Genomic DNA, 20,000 nt, shown 5'->3' with positions numbered 1-20,000 from the left:
TTAGCTGGTCGACATGGCGTATGCATTGTCATTCAGTATCTGAGCATAAGGTGGAAGATTAAGCAAAGCATGATTACATCAGGGAAATGTTATGTGAATGTTATGAGAGCATAGAACTCAATTGAAACAGTTTGAATATCCATGGTATTAGAGAGATAAGTAGTCAAGTTGTGTTGTTTACATCTTTGTTCTTAATTTCCTTTAAGTCATGCCACGGAGAACTACTCCCCATCAGGATGCCAGTAATCACATCCTTGCAGGAAGAGACAAGAATTCAATGTTAGAAATCAAATATATTAATCCAGTTAAAGGTGAGTGACTTTGATACACTGTAGGCTAGACTGAGGGGTTACACTAGTCTGGTTATCACCATACTAAGCTCAATCTTTCAAGTTTGAACATTAATATGGGGAGTCTGTGCTTTATTTCTACTGCACAAGAGGCGTGATCAATGGGCATCAATCAAATGACTGTATGCTAGTCCTGTCTGATTGCCAATCTGGTACATCTTTTGGATAAGCTAGTTTGTGATTGGACCCAAAGGTTGTGGACAGGAAGCAGGGGAGATAGATGTGCAGGTTTCCAGCCTGAGCTGCTGGGCGAAATCCAAATTTGCCGGCAGGTCAGGCAGGGTTCACGCAGCCTCAGGTTACACGTAACTGGTTCCTGAATCGATATTGTCACCAGTGGTTTTCAGCCTATGACTATTAATTGTATATAAATATAAATTAATAAAGTTGTTAATAGTGGTTCAATAATATTTTAGTTAATAGTGGGATTAATGTATTCATTATTCTACATGTAGAAATACAAATAAGCACAACCTTGTATTGTAGCAATTTATAGGCATAATTACATTTTCTGCGATTATTTGCAGTGCTGAGTTGTATCCAATGGATAGTCTGCTACCCTTGTGTCTCTAATAAGGTTGTGTCTGCAGGTCGTGGTATCTTCACTTCAGCTGTTTTCAATCAAGGAGACTTTGTGGTGGAGTATAGAGGGGAGCTCATTGATGCAGCTGAAGCTGAACATAGACGTAAACTGTACCACAGTGCATGTTCGATCTTCATGTTTGACTTCACATGGAAGCGGAAGACGTGGTGGTAGGTTCAGAATGACTAATATGTTTAGATTTCTATAGTGAAAAGTCAGGATTTCTGAAGTGTTGCAATTAACTGTGCATCGAAGAGCTACTGTACAGTATAGTTGTATTGGATGTTGCCATTAGTGTAGTTGAAAGTACAATTAAAATTAATTTGTCACTATAAACGTCTGTTTAGTGCATGATGTTTGTCAATTTGCAGTATTGATGGAGCACTTGAAGATGGATCATTTGGACGACTGGTAAACGATGAGCACAAGTCTCCAAATTGCAGAATGAAGTTGATTGAAGCAGGAGGGAAGCCACATCTGTGCCTTTTTGCACTGAAGGAAATTGTGTCCGGAACTGAAATCACCTATGACTATGGTGGGAAGGAATGGCCCTGGCGCAAAGAGGTGGGTGATTTTGATTTCTTTGAAACAATATAGCCTATGTTTTGACATCTTGATAACAATGAAATCATCTCTGTCTTAAAAGCCACTGTGTGTTAAGCTGTGTCAGTTTCATGATGCCACTGAAATTACACAATACCCATCACTAGCTAGTGCCAACAATTATAACCAAGAAATAGAAGTCTCTTCTTGGTGATATTCAGTCTGGTTTTCTGTCAATCTTGTCAGATTAATCTTGAACCTGCATAACTCGCCCAGGTGATGCCAGCTAGTTTATCTGTTTACTTTGTCCTGTATGTTTTGTAGGTTCCCCTTATTACTGTTACAAGCACTGCTGCCCAAGAGTCTATTAAAGACCAAAGTTTCCAAGACCAAATCATGTCATCCACAGTCTTTATTGAAGGTCAGTGGCTGTTTGACTCAATGTTTTATCTAGTTGTCAATGGTGTGCTGTATATGAGTGAGAAACATTTATGCCACATATAGCCATCTTAACTGAGATGGTTTTACTTAGTTATGGTGGACATATAAACCTATTGTGTCCCAGTGAACCATGTGAACCAGTGATGGTGTGGTTGCTTCTAGAGTGAAGCACAACCCCACCCTCCCTAGCCTTCCTCATATTTTTCCTGTATTCTACAGAGACCAGAGAGAGGCCAGAAGTCCAGTCCTGCAATATGACATCAGGCAGTTCAGCTTGTGAGGTTAGGTTGAATACAGTTGTCTTTCAAAGCAATACGTTCTATTGTTTTACAATGGCTAAGGACATAAGTAGGAAAGTAGTATTATATGAATGAGAGCACAGTAAAATCAAGTGAATTATTTGTAAATGTGACAATTCTTCTGCAAAATATATTTTCTCTAGCTGAATTGTTAGCAAGTAATTCATAGATGCAGACAGCATAGCTTTTCTAAAGGTGTACTAATATAGAACAAAATGCAGCCAGAAATGTGTTATTGTGGGAATTTTACAAGAGGATGCGGAATGACAATACATATAATTGAATTGAATATTTGTGTGGATGATGTCCAAGTTCACATGTGCATTTTTCTGTTGAACTTGTTTAGACACAGCTCAGTAGTGCAAGCTTCCCTTCTGGCCTACACTCCATTGTAGAGCTTGGTAACGATGCCCATGACTCGGAAGCCAATGTTTTCTCTTCAGACTTATACAGAGGTGAGTCCTTGCTTGAATTAGTAATGCTTTATAAATACTGGTGTCTTGCAAAGCACTGCGCCTTCATGTCCTGTGTTCTCTTCAACAGATGCCAAATTGAGAGCAGAGTGTCAGTCATTTATTCCCACACCAGACAGCTCTGTACATGAGGTTAGTTTGAATTCAGCTGTTTATTTTGGGATGTATGAATGTTTAGAAATGACTGTAGTTTTGTACGAGACATTTCTATCCATGAATTACGAATCTGAAAATCTTTGTCGGGACAGATAGTCATCACTTAACACTGTTACACTGGCTACATCATTTTGAGTGTCATGAACTTAAAGGAACACTTCACTGGTTTTTTTTCATATTAAACTACGTTATTCCCTTAACTAAGACGAGTTGATACATACCTCTCACGTTTCAATGCGTGCACTCACTGGCCCTGGCGCGTGACGCAACTTTGATAGCACTTAGCTTGCCCAGTTCATTCATTAGGATCCAAACAGAGATGAAGTTAGAAGCGACCAAACACCTCCATGTTTTCCTTATTTAAATACAGTTACATGAGTAGTCACCTGACAAGTATGGTGAGACAAAATAAAACTTGGTGCATTTCTAAGCAGGTAAGAGGAATAACTATATTGTGTGGTGCAGTAATGTCCTCACTCTTGCACTTCCAGTTTCACTTTGAAGTGAGGATATTACTGGGTCGAGTCTAAGTGCTCCCTATTGTTATTTCGCCGCACAATATAGTTATCCCTCTTACCTGCTTAGAAATGCACTACGTTTAATTTTGTCTCACCATACTTGGTCGTGTGACTACTCGTGTAACTGTATTTTGATAGGGAAAGCGAGAGGTATGTATCAACTTCGTCTTAGTTAAGGGAATAACGTAGTTTAATATGGAAAAACAGTGAAGTGTTCCTTTAAAGGTTTGAGTGAGGGTGTCCTTTTAATGTGTAATGGACTGTACCGGTTTATGTCTGTTCATCTTTGCATATTGATGTCCTTTTTTTAGGTGCACTGTGTCAGGGGTCAGTGTAGCACTTCGAGTGCAAAAGAGGGGATTGGAGAAGTTGGTGTCCAGCAGCAGGAGGTGTCAGCCCCTGTGTTCTCAACAGACCTTGCCAGTGGTCAGTTATAGTTTTGAGTAAATGTTGTTAACTTCTGATAATGCATGTTGTGCCTGCTAAGGATCTGCAGCATGAAAAACATGTGGCAATATCAGGCCATTTTTTTTATGTCCTGGTGGACATTTTGATTACAATTTTGTCTGGTATGCTTGGTAAATACTGGGGTCTTGCAAAGCACTGCGCCTTCATGTCCTGTGTTCTCTTCAACAGATGCCGAATTGAGAGCAGAGTGTCGGTCATTTATTCCCACACCAGACAGCCCTGCACAAGAGGTTAGTTTGAATTCAGCTGTTTATTTTGGGATGTATGAATGTTTAGAAATTATGTAGTTTTGTAAGGGATATTTTTATCAATGAATTACAATTGTACTGCAGGTACAGTCTGAAAGTCTTTGTCGGGACAGATAGTCCTCACTTAACACTTTGTTAACCTGGCTACATCATTTTGTGATGTACGTGTGTCAAACACTTAAAGGTTTGAGTGAGTGTGTCCCTTGAATGTGTAATGGACACTGTACCAGTTGATGCCTGTTCATCTTTGCATATTGATGTCCTTTTTTTAGGTGCTCTGTGTCAGGGGTCAGTGTAGCACTTCGAGTGCAAAAGAGGGGATTGGAGAAGTTGGTGTCCAGCAGCAGGAGGTGTCAGCCCCTGTGTTCTCAACAGACCTTGCCAGTGGTCAGTTATAGTTTTGAGTAAATGTTGTTAACTTCTGATAATGCATGTTGTGCCTGCTAAGGATCTGCTCTGCTGCATGAAAAACATGTGGCAATATCAGGCCATTTTTAGTGAGGGATGTGAGTTGGGAATGTTATGGCTGTTTGTGGTTTTATGACTTGAGGAAAGTTAGGCACTGAATCTCCCTGTGTTCTCTTGTACAGAGACCAAATCGAGATTGGAGTGCCAATCATCCAGATCCACACCAAACGACTCTGCATGTGAGGTGAGTTTGAATTTATCTGTGCTTTGAAATTGACCAATGATTGAAGTACTGTGGTGTTCCATGGAACACAATTTTCAATGTTTTAGTAAGCATCTTGAAGTTACAGTAGAAATGCCTTCTATTCAGTATGGATGGTCTTTACTAACCATGGTGTCCTCCTAACACTGGTGTGTTTCTGAGTGTGCCATACACTGGGAGTTCAATAGTGGATATGCTTTCTATTCAGTATGGATGGTCTTTACTAACCATGGTGTCCTCCTAACACTGGTGCTTTTCTGAGTGTGCCATACACAGGGAGTTCAATAGTGGAAGTCTGAGGGTTTGAGCATGGATGTCATTAAAAGTCCAAAGGACAGTGTCCTTGCGTACCATGAGTTTGTCTGTGTTACAAACTGTCCTCAAGTATCATGAATATTCCTCGGTATCACACACTGATGTAAAAACTACAGCACATTCTTGTAAAGTGGCTAGTTAAGGAATAGTGTTTTCTCTCTTTAATTCACATTCTTAGTTCTGGGATCTATGTGTACCTATATTGTGCATTGTCACCTGTTTCTTGCGGCTTGATGCTGAAATTTCTTATGCAGTGACATGCCTCCCTTAAACAAAATGGTTGCTAAATTTAGTTAAATATTTTGTCTTTGCACATACTGTATGGAGTATTCCCATCTGTTGACCATGGAGTATTCCCATCTGTACCAGTTTATGTCTGTTCATCTTTGCATATTGATGTCCTTTTTTTAGGTGCACTGTGTCAGGGGTCAGTGTAGCACTTCGAGTGCAAAAGAGGGGATTGGAGAAGTTGGTGTCCAGCAGCAGGAGGTGTCAGCCCCTGTGTTCTCAACAGACCTTGCCAGTGGTCAGTGATAGTTTTGAGTAAATGTTGTTAACTTCTGATAATTCATGTTGTGCCTGCTAAGGATCTGCAGCATGAAAAACATGTGGCAATATCAGGCCATTTTTTTATGTCCTGGTGGACATTTTGATTACAATTTTGTCTGGTATACTTGGTAAATACTGGGGTCTTGCAAAGCACTGCGCCTTCATGTCCTGTGTTCTCTTCAACAGATGCCGAATTGAGAGCAGAGTGTCGGTCATTTATTCCCACACCAGACAGCCCTGCACAAGAGGTTAGTTTGAATTCAGCTGTTTATTTTGGGATGTATGAATGTTTAGAAATTATGTAGTTTTGTAAGGGATATTTTTATCAATGAATTACAATTGTACTGCAGGTACAGTCTGAAAGTCTTTGTCGGGACAGATAGTCCTCACTTAACACTTTGTTAACCTGGCTACATCATTTTGTGATGTACGTGTGTCATACACTTAAAGGTTTGAGTGAGTGTGTCCCTTGAATGTGTAATGGACACTGTACCAGTTGATGCCTGTTCATCTTTGCATATTGATGTCCTTTTTTTAGGTGCTCTGTGTCAGGGGTCAGTGTAGCACTTCGAGTGCAAAAGAGGGGATTGGAGAAGTTGGTGTCCAGCAGCAGGAGGTGTCAGCCCCTGTGTTCTCAACAGACCTTGCCAGTGGTCAGTTATAGTTTTGAGTAAATGTTGTTAACTTCTGATAATGCATGTTGTGCCTGCTAAGGATCTGCTCTGCTGCATGAAAAACATGTGGCAATATCAGGCCATTTTTAGTGAGGGATGTGAGTTGGGAATGTTATGGCTGTTTGTGGTTTTATGACTTGAGGAAAGTTAGGCACTGAATCTCCCTGTGTTCTCTTGTACAGAGACCAAATCGAGATTGGAGTGCCAATCATCCAGATCCACACCAAACGACTCTGCATGTGAGGTGAGTTTGAATTTATCTGTGCTTTGAAATTGACCAATGATTGAAGTACTGTGGTGTTCCATGGAACACAATTTTCAATGTTTTAGTAAGCATCTTGAAGTTACAGTAGAAATGCCTTCTATTCAGTATGGATGGTCTTTACTAACCATGGTGTCCTCCTAACACTGGTGTGTTTCTGAGTGTGCCATACACTGGGAGTTCAATAGTGGATATGCTTTCTATTCAGTATGGATGGTCTTTACTAACCATGGTGTCCTCCTAACACTGGTGCTTTTCTGAGTGTGCCATACACAGGGAGTTCAATAGTGGAAGTCTGAGGGTTTGAGCATGGATGTCATTAAAAGTCCAAAGGACAGTGTCCTTGCGTACCATGAGTTTGTCTGTGTTACAAACTGTCCTCAAGTATCATGAATATTCCTCGGTATCACACACTGATGTAAAAACTACAGCACATTCTTGTAAAGTGGCTAGTTAAGGAATAGTGTTTTCTCTCTTTAATTCACATTCTTAGTTCTGGGATCTATGTGTACCTATATTGTGCATTGTCACCTGTTTCTTGCGGCTTGATGCTGAAATTTCTTATGCAGTGACATGCCTCCCTTAAACAAAATGGTTGCTAAATTTAGTTAAATATTTTGTCTTTGCACATACTGTATGGAGTATTCCCATCTGTTGACCATGGAGTATTCCCATCTGTACCAGTTTATGTCTGTTCATCTTTGCATATTGATGTCCTTTTTTTAGGTGCACTGTGTCAGGGGTCAGTGTAGCACTTCGAGTGCAAAAGAGGGGATTGGAGAAGTTGGTGTCCAGCAGCAGGAGGTGTCAGCCCCTGTGTTCTCAACAGACCTTGCCAGTGGTCAGTGATAGTTTTGAGTAAATGTTGTTAACTTCTGATAATTCATGTTGTGCCTGCTAAGGATCTGCAGCATGAAAAACATGTGGCAATATCAGGCCATTTTTTTATGTCCTGGTGGACATTTTGATTACAATTTTGTCTGGTATACTTGGTAAATACTGGGGTCTTGCAAAGCACTGCGCCTTCATGTCCTGTGTTCTCTTCAACAGATGCCGAATTGAGAGCAGAGTGTCGGTCATTTATTCCCACACCAGACAGCCCTGCACAAGAGGTTAGTTTGAATTCAGCTGTTTATTTTGGGATGTATGAATGTTTAGAAATTATGTAGTTTTGTAAGGGATATTTTTATCAATGAATTACAATTGTACTGCAGGTACAGTCTGAAAGTCTTTGTCGGGACAGATAGTCCTCACTTAACACTTTGTTAACCTGGCTACATCATTTTGTGATGTACGTGTGTCATACACTTAAAGGTTTGAGTGAGTGTGTCCCTTGAATGTGTAATGGACACTGTACCAGTTGATGCCTGTTCATCTTTGCATATTGATGTCCTTTTTTTAGGTGCTCTGTGTCAGGGGTCAGTGTAGCACTTCGAGTGCAAAAGAGGGGATTGGAGAAGTTGGTGTCCAGCAGCAGGAGGTGTCAGCCCCTGTGTTCTCAACAGACCTTGCCAGTGGTCAGTTATAGTTTTGAGTAAATGTTGTTAACTTCTGATAATGCATGTTGTGCCTGCTAAGGATCTGCTCTGCAGCATGAAAAACATGTGGCAATATCAGGCCATTTTTAGTGAGGGATGTGAGTTGGGAATGTTATGGCTGTTTGTGGTTTTATGACTTGAGGAAAGTTAGGCACTGAATCTCCCTGTGTTCTCTTGTACAGAGACCAAATCGAGATTGGAGTGCCAATCATCCAGATCCACACCAAACGACTCTGCATGTGAGGCGAGTTTGAATTTATCTGTGCTTTGAAATTGACCAATGATTGAAGTACTGTGGTGTTCCATGGAACACAATTTTCAATGTTTTAGTAAGCATCTTGAAGTTACAGTAGAAATGCCTTCTATTCAGTATGGATGGTCTTTACTAACCATGGTGTCCCCCTAACACTGGTGTTTTTCTGAGTGTGTCATACACTGGGAGTTCAATAGTGGAAATGCCTTCTATTCAGTATGGATGGTCTTTACTAACCATGGTGTCCTCCTAACACTGGTGCTTTTCTGAGTGTGCCATACACTGGGAGTTCAATAGTGGAAATGCCTTTTTTTCAGCATGGATGGTCTTTACTAACCATGGTGTCCCCCTAACACTGGTGTTTTTCTGAGTGTGTCATACACTGGGAGTTCAATAGTGGAAATGCCTTCTATTCAGTATGGATGGTCTTTACTAACCATGGTGTCCTCCTAACACTGGTGCTTTTCTGAGTGTGCCATACACTGGGAGTTCAATAGTGGAAATGCCTTCTATTCAGTATGGATGGTCTTTACTAACCATGGTGTCCCCCTAACACTGGTGTTTTTCTGAGTGTGCCATACACTGGGAGTTCAATAGTGGAAATGCCTTCTTTTCAGCATGGATGGTTTTTACTAACCATGGTGTCTCCCCAACACTGATGTTTTCTTGAGTCTGCCATACACTGGGGGTGCCTCTCATTTGGCTTATATACGTCCTCCCTTCCGCCTTGATCCTCATTGATCTACATAAAGAATGATGGGGCGGCAACAATGGGATAGTCTATTCGGTTTTAGTTATAGATCAGTGGGAACGCCCCTCGAGGATCGAGGAGAGATGTTTAGAGGCACCCTGGGAGTTCAATAGTGGAAGTCTGAGTGTTTGAGCATGGATGTCATTAAAAGTCTGATGGACAGTGTCCTTGCATACCATGAGTTTGTCTGTGTAACAAACACATGCACAGATTTTTTACCTTTTTTCACAAAATTACTTTAGTTTATTAGAATTGATTTTACTGTTGTTTTACTTAAATAGATTACTTAAATATCTCAAATAGTTCATTAACATATTTCCTTGCTGTTGGCGGTTATGTAGTGCTGTGGCTAGGAATAAGAGAATAATCAGTTTCATTGTCCCTATCAGTTAGTTACCCACTGTTTTGCTAGTGGCCTGTATTGTGGAATCACAGGACTCAGGTTCAGAAACCACATGTGTTGTGTGTTTTTTTTAAATGTCAGAGTTTCAAGTATAAGCATATATGTTTCTTGTGTGTGTGTGTGTGTGATGAGTGACATCCCAACAGTTAGCCAAACAGGAAGTCAGGAATTGAATAGATATGTTTCACTATAATATCTCAAAAGTAACTTCTTTCCCCCTTTATATCTCTCCTGATGGATTTGTAGAAAATGTTGTTTGAAAGTAACCATTTTTTTTTATTTGTTTTTTTAATTCATGATATAATTTTTATGTGTAAAGGTTAACATTTATTTCATGTTTTGAACATTTTTGCCACAGTGTACAATTCATCAGCTGGTTTTTGAAATGGTGAGAATTGACAAATGCTGGATATGCCATTCACCTTTGACATCTATCAGATGGTGCGGTCTAAGATGCAAACGTAAGTGTGTTTTTCATCTTCTCCCAATTAATGCATCTCTCAGTATGCCATAAATAGTTTAATTTCATGCCATGAGTCCGTTCCAGTCTCACAACTATAAAGCATAAAACCATGTTGATTGAATGTTTTATAATTTCAAACCATTGCGGTTGAGAACACTGGAGTGGCAGATATAATGACGTACCAAGCAAGGGAGTTTGCAAGCGGAGGCACGTGGCAGAGAACAGGGAGCATAGGTGCAAACTAGTCGCCGTTTGGCAAAATGTACCGTTTTGGAATCAAAATAGGCCATTTGCGTAGGCTGGGTAAACCTTGACCTGCCGGCAATTTGGATTTCGCCCTACAGCTCAGGCTGGAAACCTGCACATCCATCTCACCTGCTTCCTGTCCCCATCTTCTGGATCCAGTCACAAACTAGCTTATCCAAAAGGCACAGTCAGATCTTTACACTTTTGGATAGTCCTTCAACCAATCAGTCATCTGAACTATGCCCATTGACCACGCCTCTTATGCAGTAGAAATGCAGTGCCGACTCCCCAGACTAATGTTCAATCTTAAAAGATTGAGCTTAGTATGGTGATAGCCAGACTAGCTACAACCTTAAATGCTCGCAAATGTATCTCTCTTTCATCCAGTACGCTGCAGCTCAGCTACATGCATTACGCTGCAGCTCAGCTACACATATGCTCACAACTTTGAAGATGAAGTTAAACCTTCATCGAACTTGCACATTTCTTAGAATGTCTATATACTCGAAATGCCTGTCCAATATAGCCTGGCTTGCGCCTACCACTTCTCAAATGAGACGTGGTCTGGCAACCAGCCGTTCATTTTCTCCTATTTGAAAAAATGCCCAGATCCGTTCATTGGGCGCCACGGATGTCTATCAAATGTGCATAGCTCATCATCGTCTTGCTTTCCCCCCTCTTCTGTGATTGGTCCCCTATCTCAGGCAAAAATTAAGGCAGTAGCTTCCAGACCTAAGCAGCGTGAATCAAATCACCGCGTAAGGCAGGATGGGAACACTTAGGCTATGTCCGATAAGCATCTCCAAGTGTTTCTTTTTTCTAACATTTTCTACATTTTTGCCGTCCAATAAGTCACTGGGCCTATCTTTACCCATCTGAGTTGACAATAGATCGAGTGGGCTTTTCAAGTCGACTTTGAATTTAGAATTTAGTAGTCATGATGAACAAAAACTTTAGGCCTAATAAATCCAGACCTAATTCAATAGATCCACCAAGCAATTGGCAATCCAAATGCTTCTAGGTGTCTCCACAGCTTTTCAATTACTTTCCTTTTATTCCCACAAGCCTTCTTAGTTAATGTAGGATAAACATTTCAGCATTTCTGTTCTTCCATTCTGCCAAAAGTCTTTGGGCCAAGAATGCATTCTGAAACATAGCCTATATGGCCTCACACCTTGCACATTACACGTTACAAAAATAATCGGTCTTTGATCAGGTCAGGCTACTAATGTATCTGTTTTACAGTAACAATGCTTTTATATTCATGATCTCAAGTCTCTTAAAGTGTAAGTTTGGCGGAAATTGAAAAAAATGCTATTTTCTGAATCAAAATACATCAACTAAGCCGTGGAGGAAGTAATTTTCGCTCATCACGCAGTACAGAGCTAGCACGGGCAGGAGCTACAGTCCAAAATAGCAAATAGTCGGTTAGCATGGGGCCAACAGCCACACGCTTTCAAAATCGCATTTTTAACATTGCTCAAAACAGCACCAAACCTCATCAGTAGCTTGCTCTAGGTGTCTACACATAAAACGAAGCACCAATCAGTCTGTAAACTTTGGAATACCTTCATATCCCGACTATTAGCCGCAGCTTATACATTGATTTGGCAAAATTTCTTCAGCTATGAGGTTAATACAGGGGGCCAGTTAATACGGTGTTTAATATGGTTTTGTTTCTTTTAAGTTGCATAAAACACTGTCCTGCGGCTTATACACAATGCGGCGCTTATATGCGGGAAATTACTGTAGTTAGTATACACGTAAAATCAATTGGAGACCGCAACCCCATCTGAAGCACAGAAATGTCACGCGAGATCTCACACGGGAGCTCGTGGACTTTCCTTCGTGAGGAGCTGGAGGGGGTAAGTGTTCATAACAGTCTTCTTTTGTAAATGTCGGGTTCGTGAGCCAAGTTGTCGGTGCTTCGTTTTATGTGTAGACACCTAGAGCAAGCTTCTGACGAGGTTTGGCGCTGTTTTGAGCAATGTTAGTGGTTTAACAATGCGTTTTTGACTACCCGTAGCAATAGCTTCCGTGTGATATCTCGCGTGACATTTCTGTGGTTCAGATGGGGTTGCGGTCTCCAATTGATTCTACGTGTATACAAACTATTCCAAAGTTTACAGACTGATTGGTGCTTCGTTTTATGTGTAGACACCTAGAGCAAACTGCTGACGAGGTTTGCCGCTGTTTTGAGCAATGTTAGTGGTTTAAAACTGCGATTTTGAAAGTGTGTGGCTGTTGGCCCCATGCTAACCCACTGTTTGCTATTTTGGACTGTAGCTCCTGCCCATGCTGTATTGCGTGATGAGCGGAAATTACTTCCTCCACGGCTTAGTTGATGTATTTTCATTCATATTTTCAATTTCCGCCAAACTTACACTTTAATTGTTAAGATGATGCCATATGATTAATCTAATCTGTGATATGTGGGATCACTACATACATTTCTAACTTTGAATGAGTAATGTAAATGCTCTGCCACTCCAGTGAATTCTACCTTAATGGTGGAAACCTGTGTCCTTTTGGGTCTAAATTGAATTTTAAAAAATGATTTGGTCTAAATTGAATTTTAGCCATCACTCAAACTGCGCATTTGTACTAAATAGTTCATTTTGTTCACATTTCTTGATTTTATATGTTTCAAAAGTGTGAAGCTGTTTGCATTTATGAAGAAAATGAGTATGTGATGAGTCAACATGGGAAACTGCTCAATTGTTGTCTAACGCTGTGGTTTGCCTAATTTTGTCTATGAAGAATGCTGTGGTGTGTGGCATAAAAACTGCCTCCAGAAATCCTCAGAAGACTGGGATATAGATGTAAGTGTACATTGAAGTATATATCGATATAATGAGTTGTTTTTTTAAATTCATTCATTTCATTCCATTCATTTCATTCTACTTTACAGGATGATGTAACATCAGCATCTGATGATGAGTACATACCAGAGTCTGTATCGGATTCAGAAAGCTCAGGGACAGAGTTGAGTGTTGAGTTGCCTGAACCATCCAAAACGTCCCATACCACTAACATGCCTGATTTAGGCGATACTTTTGCTGAAGAAGAACAGATGAACACACAGGATATCTGTAAGAATTTCCTGATAGATGTAGAAACTATCGGTGGTCTCCAAAGTGACCCCGAACCAGAACCAGAAAGCTCAGAGTCAAACATGCAGAAAACAGGATATGTGAGTTCCAAAAAGGGTACGGTGGATGTTCTTAGCCAAAGTAAATCCCCAACCAAATCAGGAAAACTCCTTAAAAGCCATGTCAATTATTGTTTTGTATGTGGAAAACCTCAAACAAAATTTGCACGTCATCTCGAGAGGCATGCACATGAAAATGCTGAAATCGCTCAGGCACTCCAGTTCCCCAAGTCATCAAAGGATAGAAAGGTTCTCCTTGAAAAATTCCGAAACCTTGGCAACTTCAAGCATAACTCAGTCGTGAAAACCACAGGATCAGGCTGTCTTAAAGTGAAAAGGAGTTCCAAACAGAGCAGCAGCAGCTCTGAGACGTATGATTACTGCTTGTACTGTAAGGGTATGATATCCAGAAAAGAACTTTCTCGACATATGAAAAGATGTGCTTTGAGACCCGAGAATAATGTTGAAGAGGGACCCGAGTTGAGAGAGAGAGTCATTGGCATAGCATCTGCTCAATCTACAATGTCCCAGCCAATTTCAAGTGAACTTTGGTCAGTGCTGGGCAAAATGCACAAGGATGCGGTGTCCTCTGCTGTAAGGAATGATCATTATCTCATGCAGTTTGCCCAGTCCCTCTTTAATAAACATGGGAGTGACAGATCAAAGCATGAGTATATAAGACAGAAAGTAAGGGAACTTGGGAGATTACTTGTGACTTTGCGCCTCACAACTAAAATCCATAACATGGAAGAGGCAATAAAACCAGGCAACTTCTTCATTCTTACTAGTGCTGTCAAGAGAGTTTCTGGTTTTGATCACCAAAAAAACACATTCAAAGCCCCAAGTTTGGCCCTGAAAATTGGGCATTCTCTCAGAAAGATAAGTGACCTCATGATGTGTCGTGCTCTCATGGAAGAGGACCAAGAGGGGATCGATTCCATCAAGAGGTTTCATACACTTCAGGAAACAAAGTGGTCTGAATTAGTTTCCCATTCTGCCTTATCAAACCTGAGCGAGGCCAAATACAACAAGAGCGCCAGGCTTCCACTGGCCAAAGACGTTCAGAAGCTACAGTTACATCTTGGTCAGCAAGTGGAATTGGCTAAGGAGAAACTAGCCGATAATCCAACAGCAGGCACGTATGCGGCACTAGCAAAGGTGACCCTCTGTCAAGTAATTTTGTTTAATAGGAGGAGGGAAGGTGAAGTGGCGCGAATGACTGTAAAAAATTTTGAAGATCGTGACATGTCACAACTTAACGATGACATAAGCACTGGGCTTACAGAAGTTGAGAGGAGACTTTGCAAACAATTCGCCAGAGTGGAATTGAGGGGGAAAAAAGGACGAAAGGTTGCGGTGATCCTGACTCCTGACATGACTGCTAACCTGTCACTCCTCATTAGTAAGAGGAAAGAGTGTGGAGTTACTGAAGACAACGATTACCTCTTCGCTGTTCCTTGTAGTCTTGGGCACTACAGAGGGCAGTTTGGTCAATTTGCAGATGCTTGTGGAGCCGAAGATCCTCAAAACCTCAGATCAACTAACCTTCGCAAACAAATCGCCACAATAAGCCAAGTCATGAACTTGAAAGATAATGAACTGGATCAGCTGGCCGATTTTCTCGGCCATGACATTAGGGTGCATAGGGAGTACTATCGACTGCCCCAATCAACAATTCAGCTGGCTAAGATCTCAAAACTGCTTATGGCTATGGAGAAGGGAAGTGTGAAGGATATCCAAGGAAAATCTCTAGATGAAATCGGTGGTATGCATCATTTACATTTTGTTAAATATACCTGGTGTATGTGTATATGGTTGCTGATGTAATAACATTTTATAACATTTTTACATGGTCATTTAATAGATGACACAGAAGATATGGATACAGGATCACCGCAACTCCCTGATGTTTCCACTCTGCAAGGTAATGTTCAAATGGGGTCCCAAAATGCGGATTTTGTAATTGTATTAGTGAAATATTTAAAATAGGCTTCAAATGTGTAAACTTTCTATTGCCTACCCTCCTTGCTGTGTAGTTGATGCCATTGTTTTTTTGTTTTGTTTTGGTTTGTTTTGTTGTTAGACAATGAAGAAATGTTGGCTTCTGGCACTTTGCCTCACCTCTCCGAGACCGCAGCTCAAGGTATAATCTCAATAATGGACCCCAAGTTTGCCCAACATATCGCATGTAATGAGCTGGGATCTGTGGGTTCATTAGAGTATATTAAAATTGTTTTAGTCAGGAATTTGCCAGTAGTATGTTTGTTAGAAACTTTGTTAGAGGCATAGCTTCTTTTTATTTCTCCTCATTGTGACACATATGCTTTATGGTTAGTATTTTGATTGTATTGGTGAAATATTTAAAGGAACACTTTTTTCGTATAAAACTACGTTATTCCCTTAGTTAAGACGAGTTGATGCATACCTCTCACATTTCAATGCGTGCACTCAAAGGCTCTGACGCACGGCGCTACTTTGATAGCACTCTAGGTAGCACAGTTCATTCATTAGGATCCAAAGAGAGATGAAGTTAGAAGCGACCAAACACCTTCATGTTTTCCCTATTAAAATACAGTCCCACGAGTAGTCACACGACCAAGTATGGTGAGACAAAATAAAACGTGCATTTCTAAGCAGGTAAGAGGGATAATTATATTGTGTGGCGGAATAACACTTGGGAGTACTTTGACTCGGCACAGTAATATCATCACTCTTGTACTTTCAGTTTCACTTTGGAGTGAAGATATTACTGCGCCGAGTCGAAGTGCTCCCAAGTGCTAGTCCGCCACACATTATAGTTCTCCTTCTTACTCGCTTAGAAAAGCACCACGTTTATTTTGTGTCACCATACTAGTCGTGTAACTACTATTGTAACTGTATTTTAATAGGGAAAACGTGGAGGTGTTTAGTTGCTTCTAACTTCATCTCTATCAAAGTAGCGCTGCGCACCAGAGCCAGTGAGTGTGCACATTGAAATGCGAGAGGTATGTATCAACTCGTCTTACTCAAGGGAATGGCGTAGTTTTAGCGTAGGGAACAGCCTAATGTTATTTCAAACATTTTCTATTACCTACCCTCCTTGCTGTGTAGTTGATGGCATTGTTTGTTTTGTTTTTTTTGTGTCTTGTTTTTAGACAATGAAGTAATGTTGGCTTCTGGAACTTGTGGATCGCCTCACCTCTCTGAGACTGCAGCTCAAGGTATGGTTATTGCTTTTGCTATTTGGAAGATGCCTTTGTCCAAAGCGACATACAAATCAAAACAAAACAATACAATCATTAATTTAACAGCGAACAATTTCAAAAAGTTGGTCAGACTACAGTAGGGAGAATAGCAACATAATCAATATCAATTAAAGCGATAACCTAATGAAAATAAACAATGAATATAGTATAATAGCAAACAAACAAAGTCATTCAATCAATCATATTATGACAGGTATAATTTCAATAATGGACCCAAAGTTTGCCCAACGTATCTCATGAGCTTGGATTTGTGGGTTCATTAGAGTATATTAAAAAGGTTTTAGTCAGGAATTTGCTACTAGTATGATTGCTATCTTTTTGTCATCTCTCTTCATTGTGACATATGCTTTGTGATTAGTATTTTGATGTCTTCAGTAGTTTGCATGATCATTTTAAAACAGGGAAGACTTGACCTGTGTACATCTACATCATTTTGTAGTAAAATGATCACTCAAGGTATTGTTGCAGTCACACTCTCCATCCAGTTTAACAACTTTGCCATGAGTTTTAGTTATTATAATATAGAATTATCTGTCTGCTTGTTATGTGCATGGCAGTAGAATATATTACAGTTTTGATTGGTCTGCAGATAGGCTCTTTAAGCCCATACACTTATACTGTGCAATATTTTTTTAGATGACCTGTGGAACTCTGTCTGTGTGACTTCTAGTTCACCTCATCTCCCTGACTCAGTCACTCAAGGTATTATTTAAATGCTCTCCATCACTAGGCACGCTTGCTATGGTACAGTCTACACCTACATTATGTTTGGTTAAACATGTAAAGCATATAAAGAAGCTGGATGTATTTTGTGTTTTATCACACACATTTTGTCGACAAGTTCCAGTTTGTTTGGCAATTTTGAACAGCAACATCCCTGCCTGCAAGTACTGTACATCTTGAAGGATCTTTTATCTTTTCATATCTTCTAATGTTTTTTGTAATTGTTCAGGTTTCCGTGTTTCATCAAGACGGTGTGTGAAGAGACCATGGTCTGAGGAGGAGATACAAGCTGTGATGAAACATATGAGGCCTTTTATTGAAAACGGTGTCACTGTCACCAGTGAGCAGTGCCTGAAGTGCAAGGAAAAGGAACACCCTGTCTTGGAGACCAGATCTATACAAAACCTTCGAGATTTTGTTCGCAACAGAGGCTTGACCTTTAAAAGGCGTTCAAAGGCTAAACGCTAAATGCACTTTTGGCTAGCCTGAGACTTAGGTCTACTTTTTTCTTGCCATGTTTTAGAAGTTGGTGTCTTGTTCTCGGAAATTTAGGTCACTTCATTTATATTGCTCACAGGCAGATTTATGTTTGTTTGTTTTGCTTTGTGGTTAGCCTGGACCTTTTAATGTCAGGATTCACTTTTATTTTGCTTTATTCATTTCTACAATGTTGTCCTTTGCTAAGGAACAGATTCTTGAGGTGACCAAATACAGTTCAGTGATACCGCAAATATTGTGTGGTGTGTTAATAATGACAAACCTACAAAAAAGGCTCTTTTCTCAGGTTATGTGTGATTCTGTGCAATGGGCAATGGCAGACCCTGGACACGCCAGTTGCAGTGGGGATGTGAAGCATGATTGCAGGTTGGCAGTTGGTTCAGGACATAGAAACCTCCATAATGCTAGTGAGGAAGGATACAAAGATAAGTGCTGGTGGGGTTGAGTTCGTCCTAGTGGATGCAAGTACTGTTTTTGTATTGTGCTTATAGTTGATTTAATGACACTTTGCCCATCTGTTGATCGAGCTGTGGTGTTATCTGTAAACTTGTGTAGCTTGACAGTAGTTGATTGGAGGTGCTGATGTTTTCTAGAGGAAGAAGTGTAGAATGGAGTGATTGTGCACCTCATGTTCATTATCTGCAAATTATATCCCGATGTGATGAGTTATTTAGACTTACTGTAGTTTAACTTATGTGCCAAATTATAATGTACAACTGTAGGTCAACAAAGAAAACATAATGACCTCTTAATATATATTCCATATTATTATAATGGTGTGCCTTAGTCACTTTGGTCTAATAATCCATGTGTCCTTTCAAAGCAGGTTATACTCGGTGTATGTGTGTGACCTGGCCTTACAGACCTTGTGTCCTTTCAAAGCAGGTTATACTCAGTGTATGTGTATGATGACGTCACAGACCTTGTACACCACACTGTCCTTATAGACCCTGTTTTAGAGAAGTCTTTACAAACCACCAAAAAGTCTGAAAAACAGCTTTTTTTTATATCTCAGGTTTGGTAAGGAAATCTTTCAATTTTAAGCGTTGTATAGGTTCCCTGATTTTTTTCATGAAGTTTGATATGTGTTTTGTAGCTCTAGCACCACGGGAACCCTGTGTCCCTGTATCCCTGTGTTAAGTCTGATTTACGAAAATTTTCGTAAACTGTCCTCTTAGCCCGACAAACGGGTATAGGTGTGTGTGTGTGTGTGTGTGTGTGTGTGTGTGTGTGTGTGTGTGTGTGTGTGTGTGTGTGTGTGTGTGTGTTTATGGTGAGTGAATATGAGATAGAGAGTGTTCATGGCATGTGCATAAGTGTGAGGGGAAGACTGTGTTTGTAGGATGTGTGTGTGTGTGTGTGTGTGTGTGTGTGTGTGTGTGTGTGTGTGTGTGTGTGTGTGTGTATGTGTGTGTGTGTGTGTGTGTGTGGTAATATCCATCTCACACTGAAACACCGTTATCACTCCGAGCAGTTCATTACTTATTTCAGCCTCAAATTTATTTCCATTCAGATTTCATATCATAGAGAAAATATTCTCTGTGGGATTCGTCATTGTTCCACCAGAAACCAATCATCTTTCACAAACAATAGACTTTCACTCCAGGCCCAGACTTGGTTGTGTGTCTGAGTGTGAGTGTGAGTGTGAGTGTGTGTGTGTGTGTGTGTGTGTGTGTGAGAGAGAGAGAGAGAGAGAGAGAGAGAGAGAGAGAGAGAGATATTTTTGGGGTGCATTTTAGAGACCTGCTACTGTATACCCACCAGTCTCTGTGCATGGAAGTGACCTTTGGATGTGTCTTTGTGAAAACATGTAACTCTGTGTCTGTGTATACATGGCATGTGTGTGTGTGTGTGTGCGCGTGCATGTGTGTGTGTTTGTGTATGTTTGTGCACGTGTGTGTGCATGTGCATGCATTTTGTGTGTGTGTATGTGAGTATTTGTGCGCCTCCCTCACTCTCTCTCTCTCTCTCTGTGTGTGTGTGTGTGTGTGTGTGTGTGTGTATGAGTGTATGTGTGTTTGTATGGATGCTGAAGTGGTACCAAGGCGAGGGAAGACAAGACGTTGCCAGCCGTACAAAACACAATGCCCTGTTTCTGTATTTTAGCCTTGAATCAGATGAGAATAATAGGATTACAAGTGCTAAGCCCGTGTCAGAATAGATTTAGGTCCTCGCCCCAC

General features: G+C 40.5%; 2 protein-coding genes and 2 long non-coding RNA genes across 4 annotated transcripts in view; all 4 read left to right on the top strand.

The window, feature by feature from the left end:
• LOC134068574 (uncharacterized) overlaps positions 1-5,037 on the top strand; it is a 6,161-nt gene extending 1,124 nt beyond the window's left edge. Inside the window, exons 2-13 of the mRNA XM_062524257.1 lie at positions 207-311; positions 941-1,103; positions 1,305-1,497; positions 1,801-1,897; positions 2,137-2,198; positions 2,563-2,671; positions 2,760-2,821; positions 3,675-3,789; positions 4,000-4,061; positions 4,352-4,466; positions 4,670-4,731; positions 5,026-5,037. Coding sequence (XP_062380241.1) covers positions 209-311; positions 941-1,103; positions 1,305-1,497; positions 1,801-1,897; positions 2,137-2,198; positions 2,563-2,671; positions 2,760-2,821; positions 3,675-3,789; positions 4,000-4,061; positions 4,352-4,466; positions 4,670-4,731; positions 5,026-5,037 — 1,155 coding nt within the window. The 5' untranslated portion in view covers positions 207-208. The remainder of the gene's footprint in view (positions 1-206; positions 312-940; positions 1,104-1,304; positions 1,498-1,800; positions 1,898-2,136; positions 2,199-2,562; positions 2,672-2,759; positions 2,822-3,674; positions 3,790-3,999; positions 4,062-4,351; positions 4,467-4,669; positions 4,732-5,025) is intronic.
• Positions 5,038-5,497: 460 nt separating this feature from the next.
• Positions 5,498-14,241, top strand: LOC134068573 (uncharacterized). The gene is made up of 8 exons (XM_062524256.1): positions 5,498-5,590; positions 5,800-5,861; positions 6,152-6,266; positions 6,470-6,531; positions 9,853-9,955; positions 12,964-13,025; positions 13,115-14,041; positions 14,230-14,241. The coding sequence occupies exons 5-8, from the start codon at positions 9,880-9,882 to the stop codon at positions 14,239-14,241; spliced, it is 1,077 nt and encodes a 358-aa protein (XP_062380240.1). The 5' UTR covers positions 5,498-5,590; positions 5,800-5,861; positions 6,152-6,266; positions 6,470-6,531; positions 9,853-9,879.
• Positions 7,602-8,331, top strand: LOC134068809 (uncharacterized). Its single transcript, XR_009936721.1, has 3 exons — positions 7,602-7,661; positions 7,952-8,066; positions 8,270-8,331. It is a non-coding gene; the product is annotated as an uncharacterized LOC134068809 (long non-coding RNA).
• Positions 14,242-14,324: 83 nt separating the features above from the next.
• Positions 14,325-15,491, top strand: LOC134069347 (uncharacterized). Its single transcript, XR_009936806.1, has 3 exons — positions 14,325-15,119; positions 15,219-15,278; positions 15,438-15,491. It is a non-coding gene; the product is annotated as an uncharacterized LOC134069347 (long non-coding RNA).
• Positions 15,492-20,000: the final 4,509 nt, after the last annotated feature.

The sequence above is a fragment of the Sardina pilchardus genome, chromosome 21 (assembly GCF_963854185.1).
Source record: "Sardina pilchardus chromosome 21, fSarPil1.1, whole genome shotgun sequence".
Lineage (NCBI taxonomy): Eukaryota > Metazoa > Chordata > Actinopteri > Clupeiformes > Clupeidae > Sardina > Sardina pilchardus.
The sequence above is the reverse complement of the archived record's forward strand: the minus strand, read 5'-3'. Positions and strand labels throughout refer to the sequence as shown.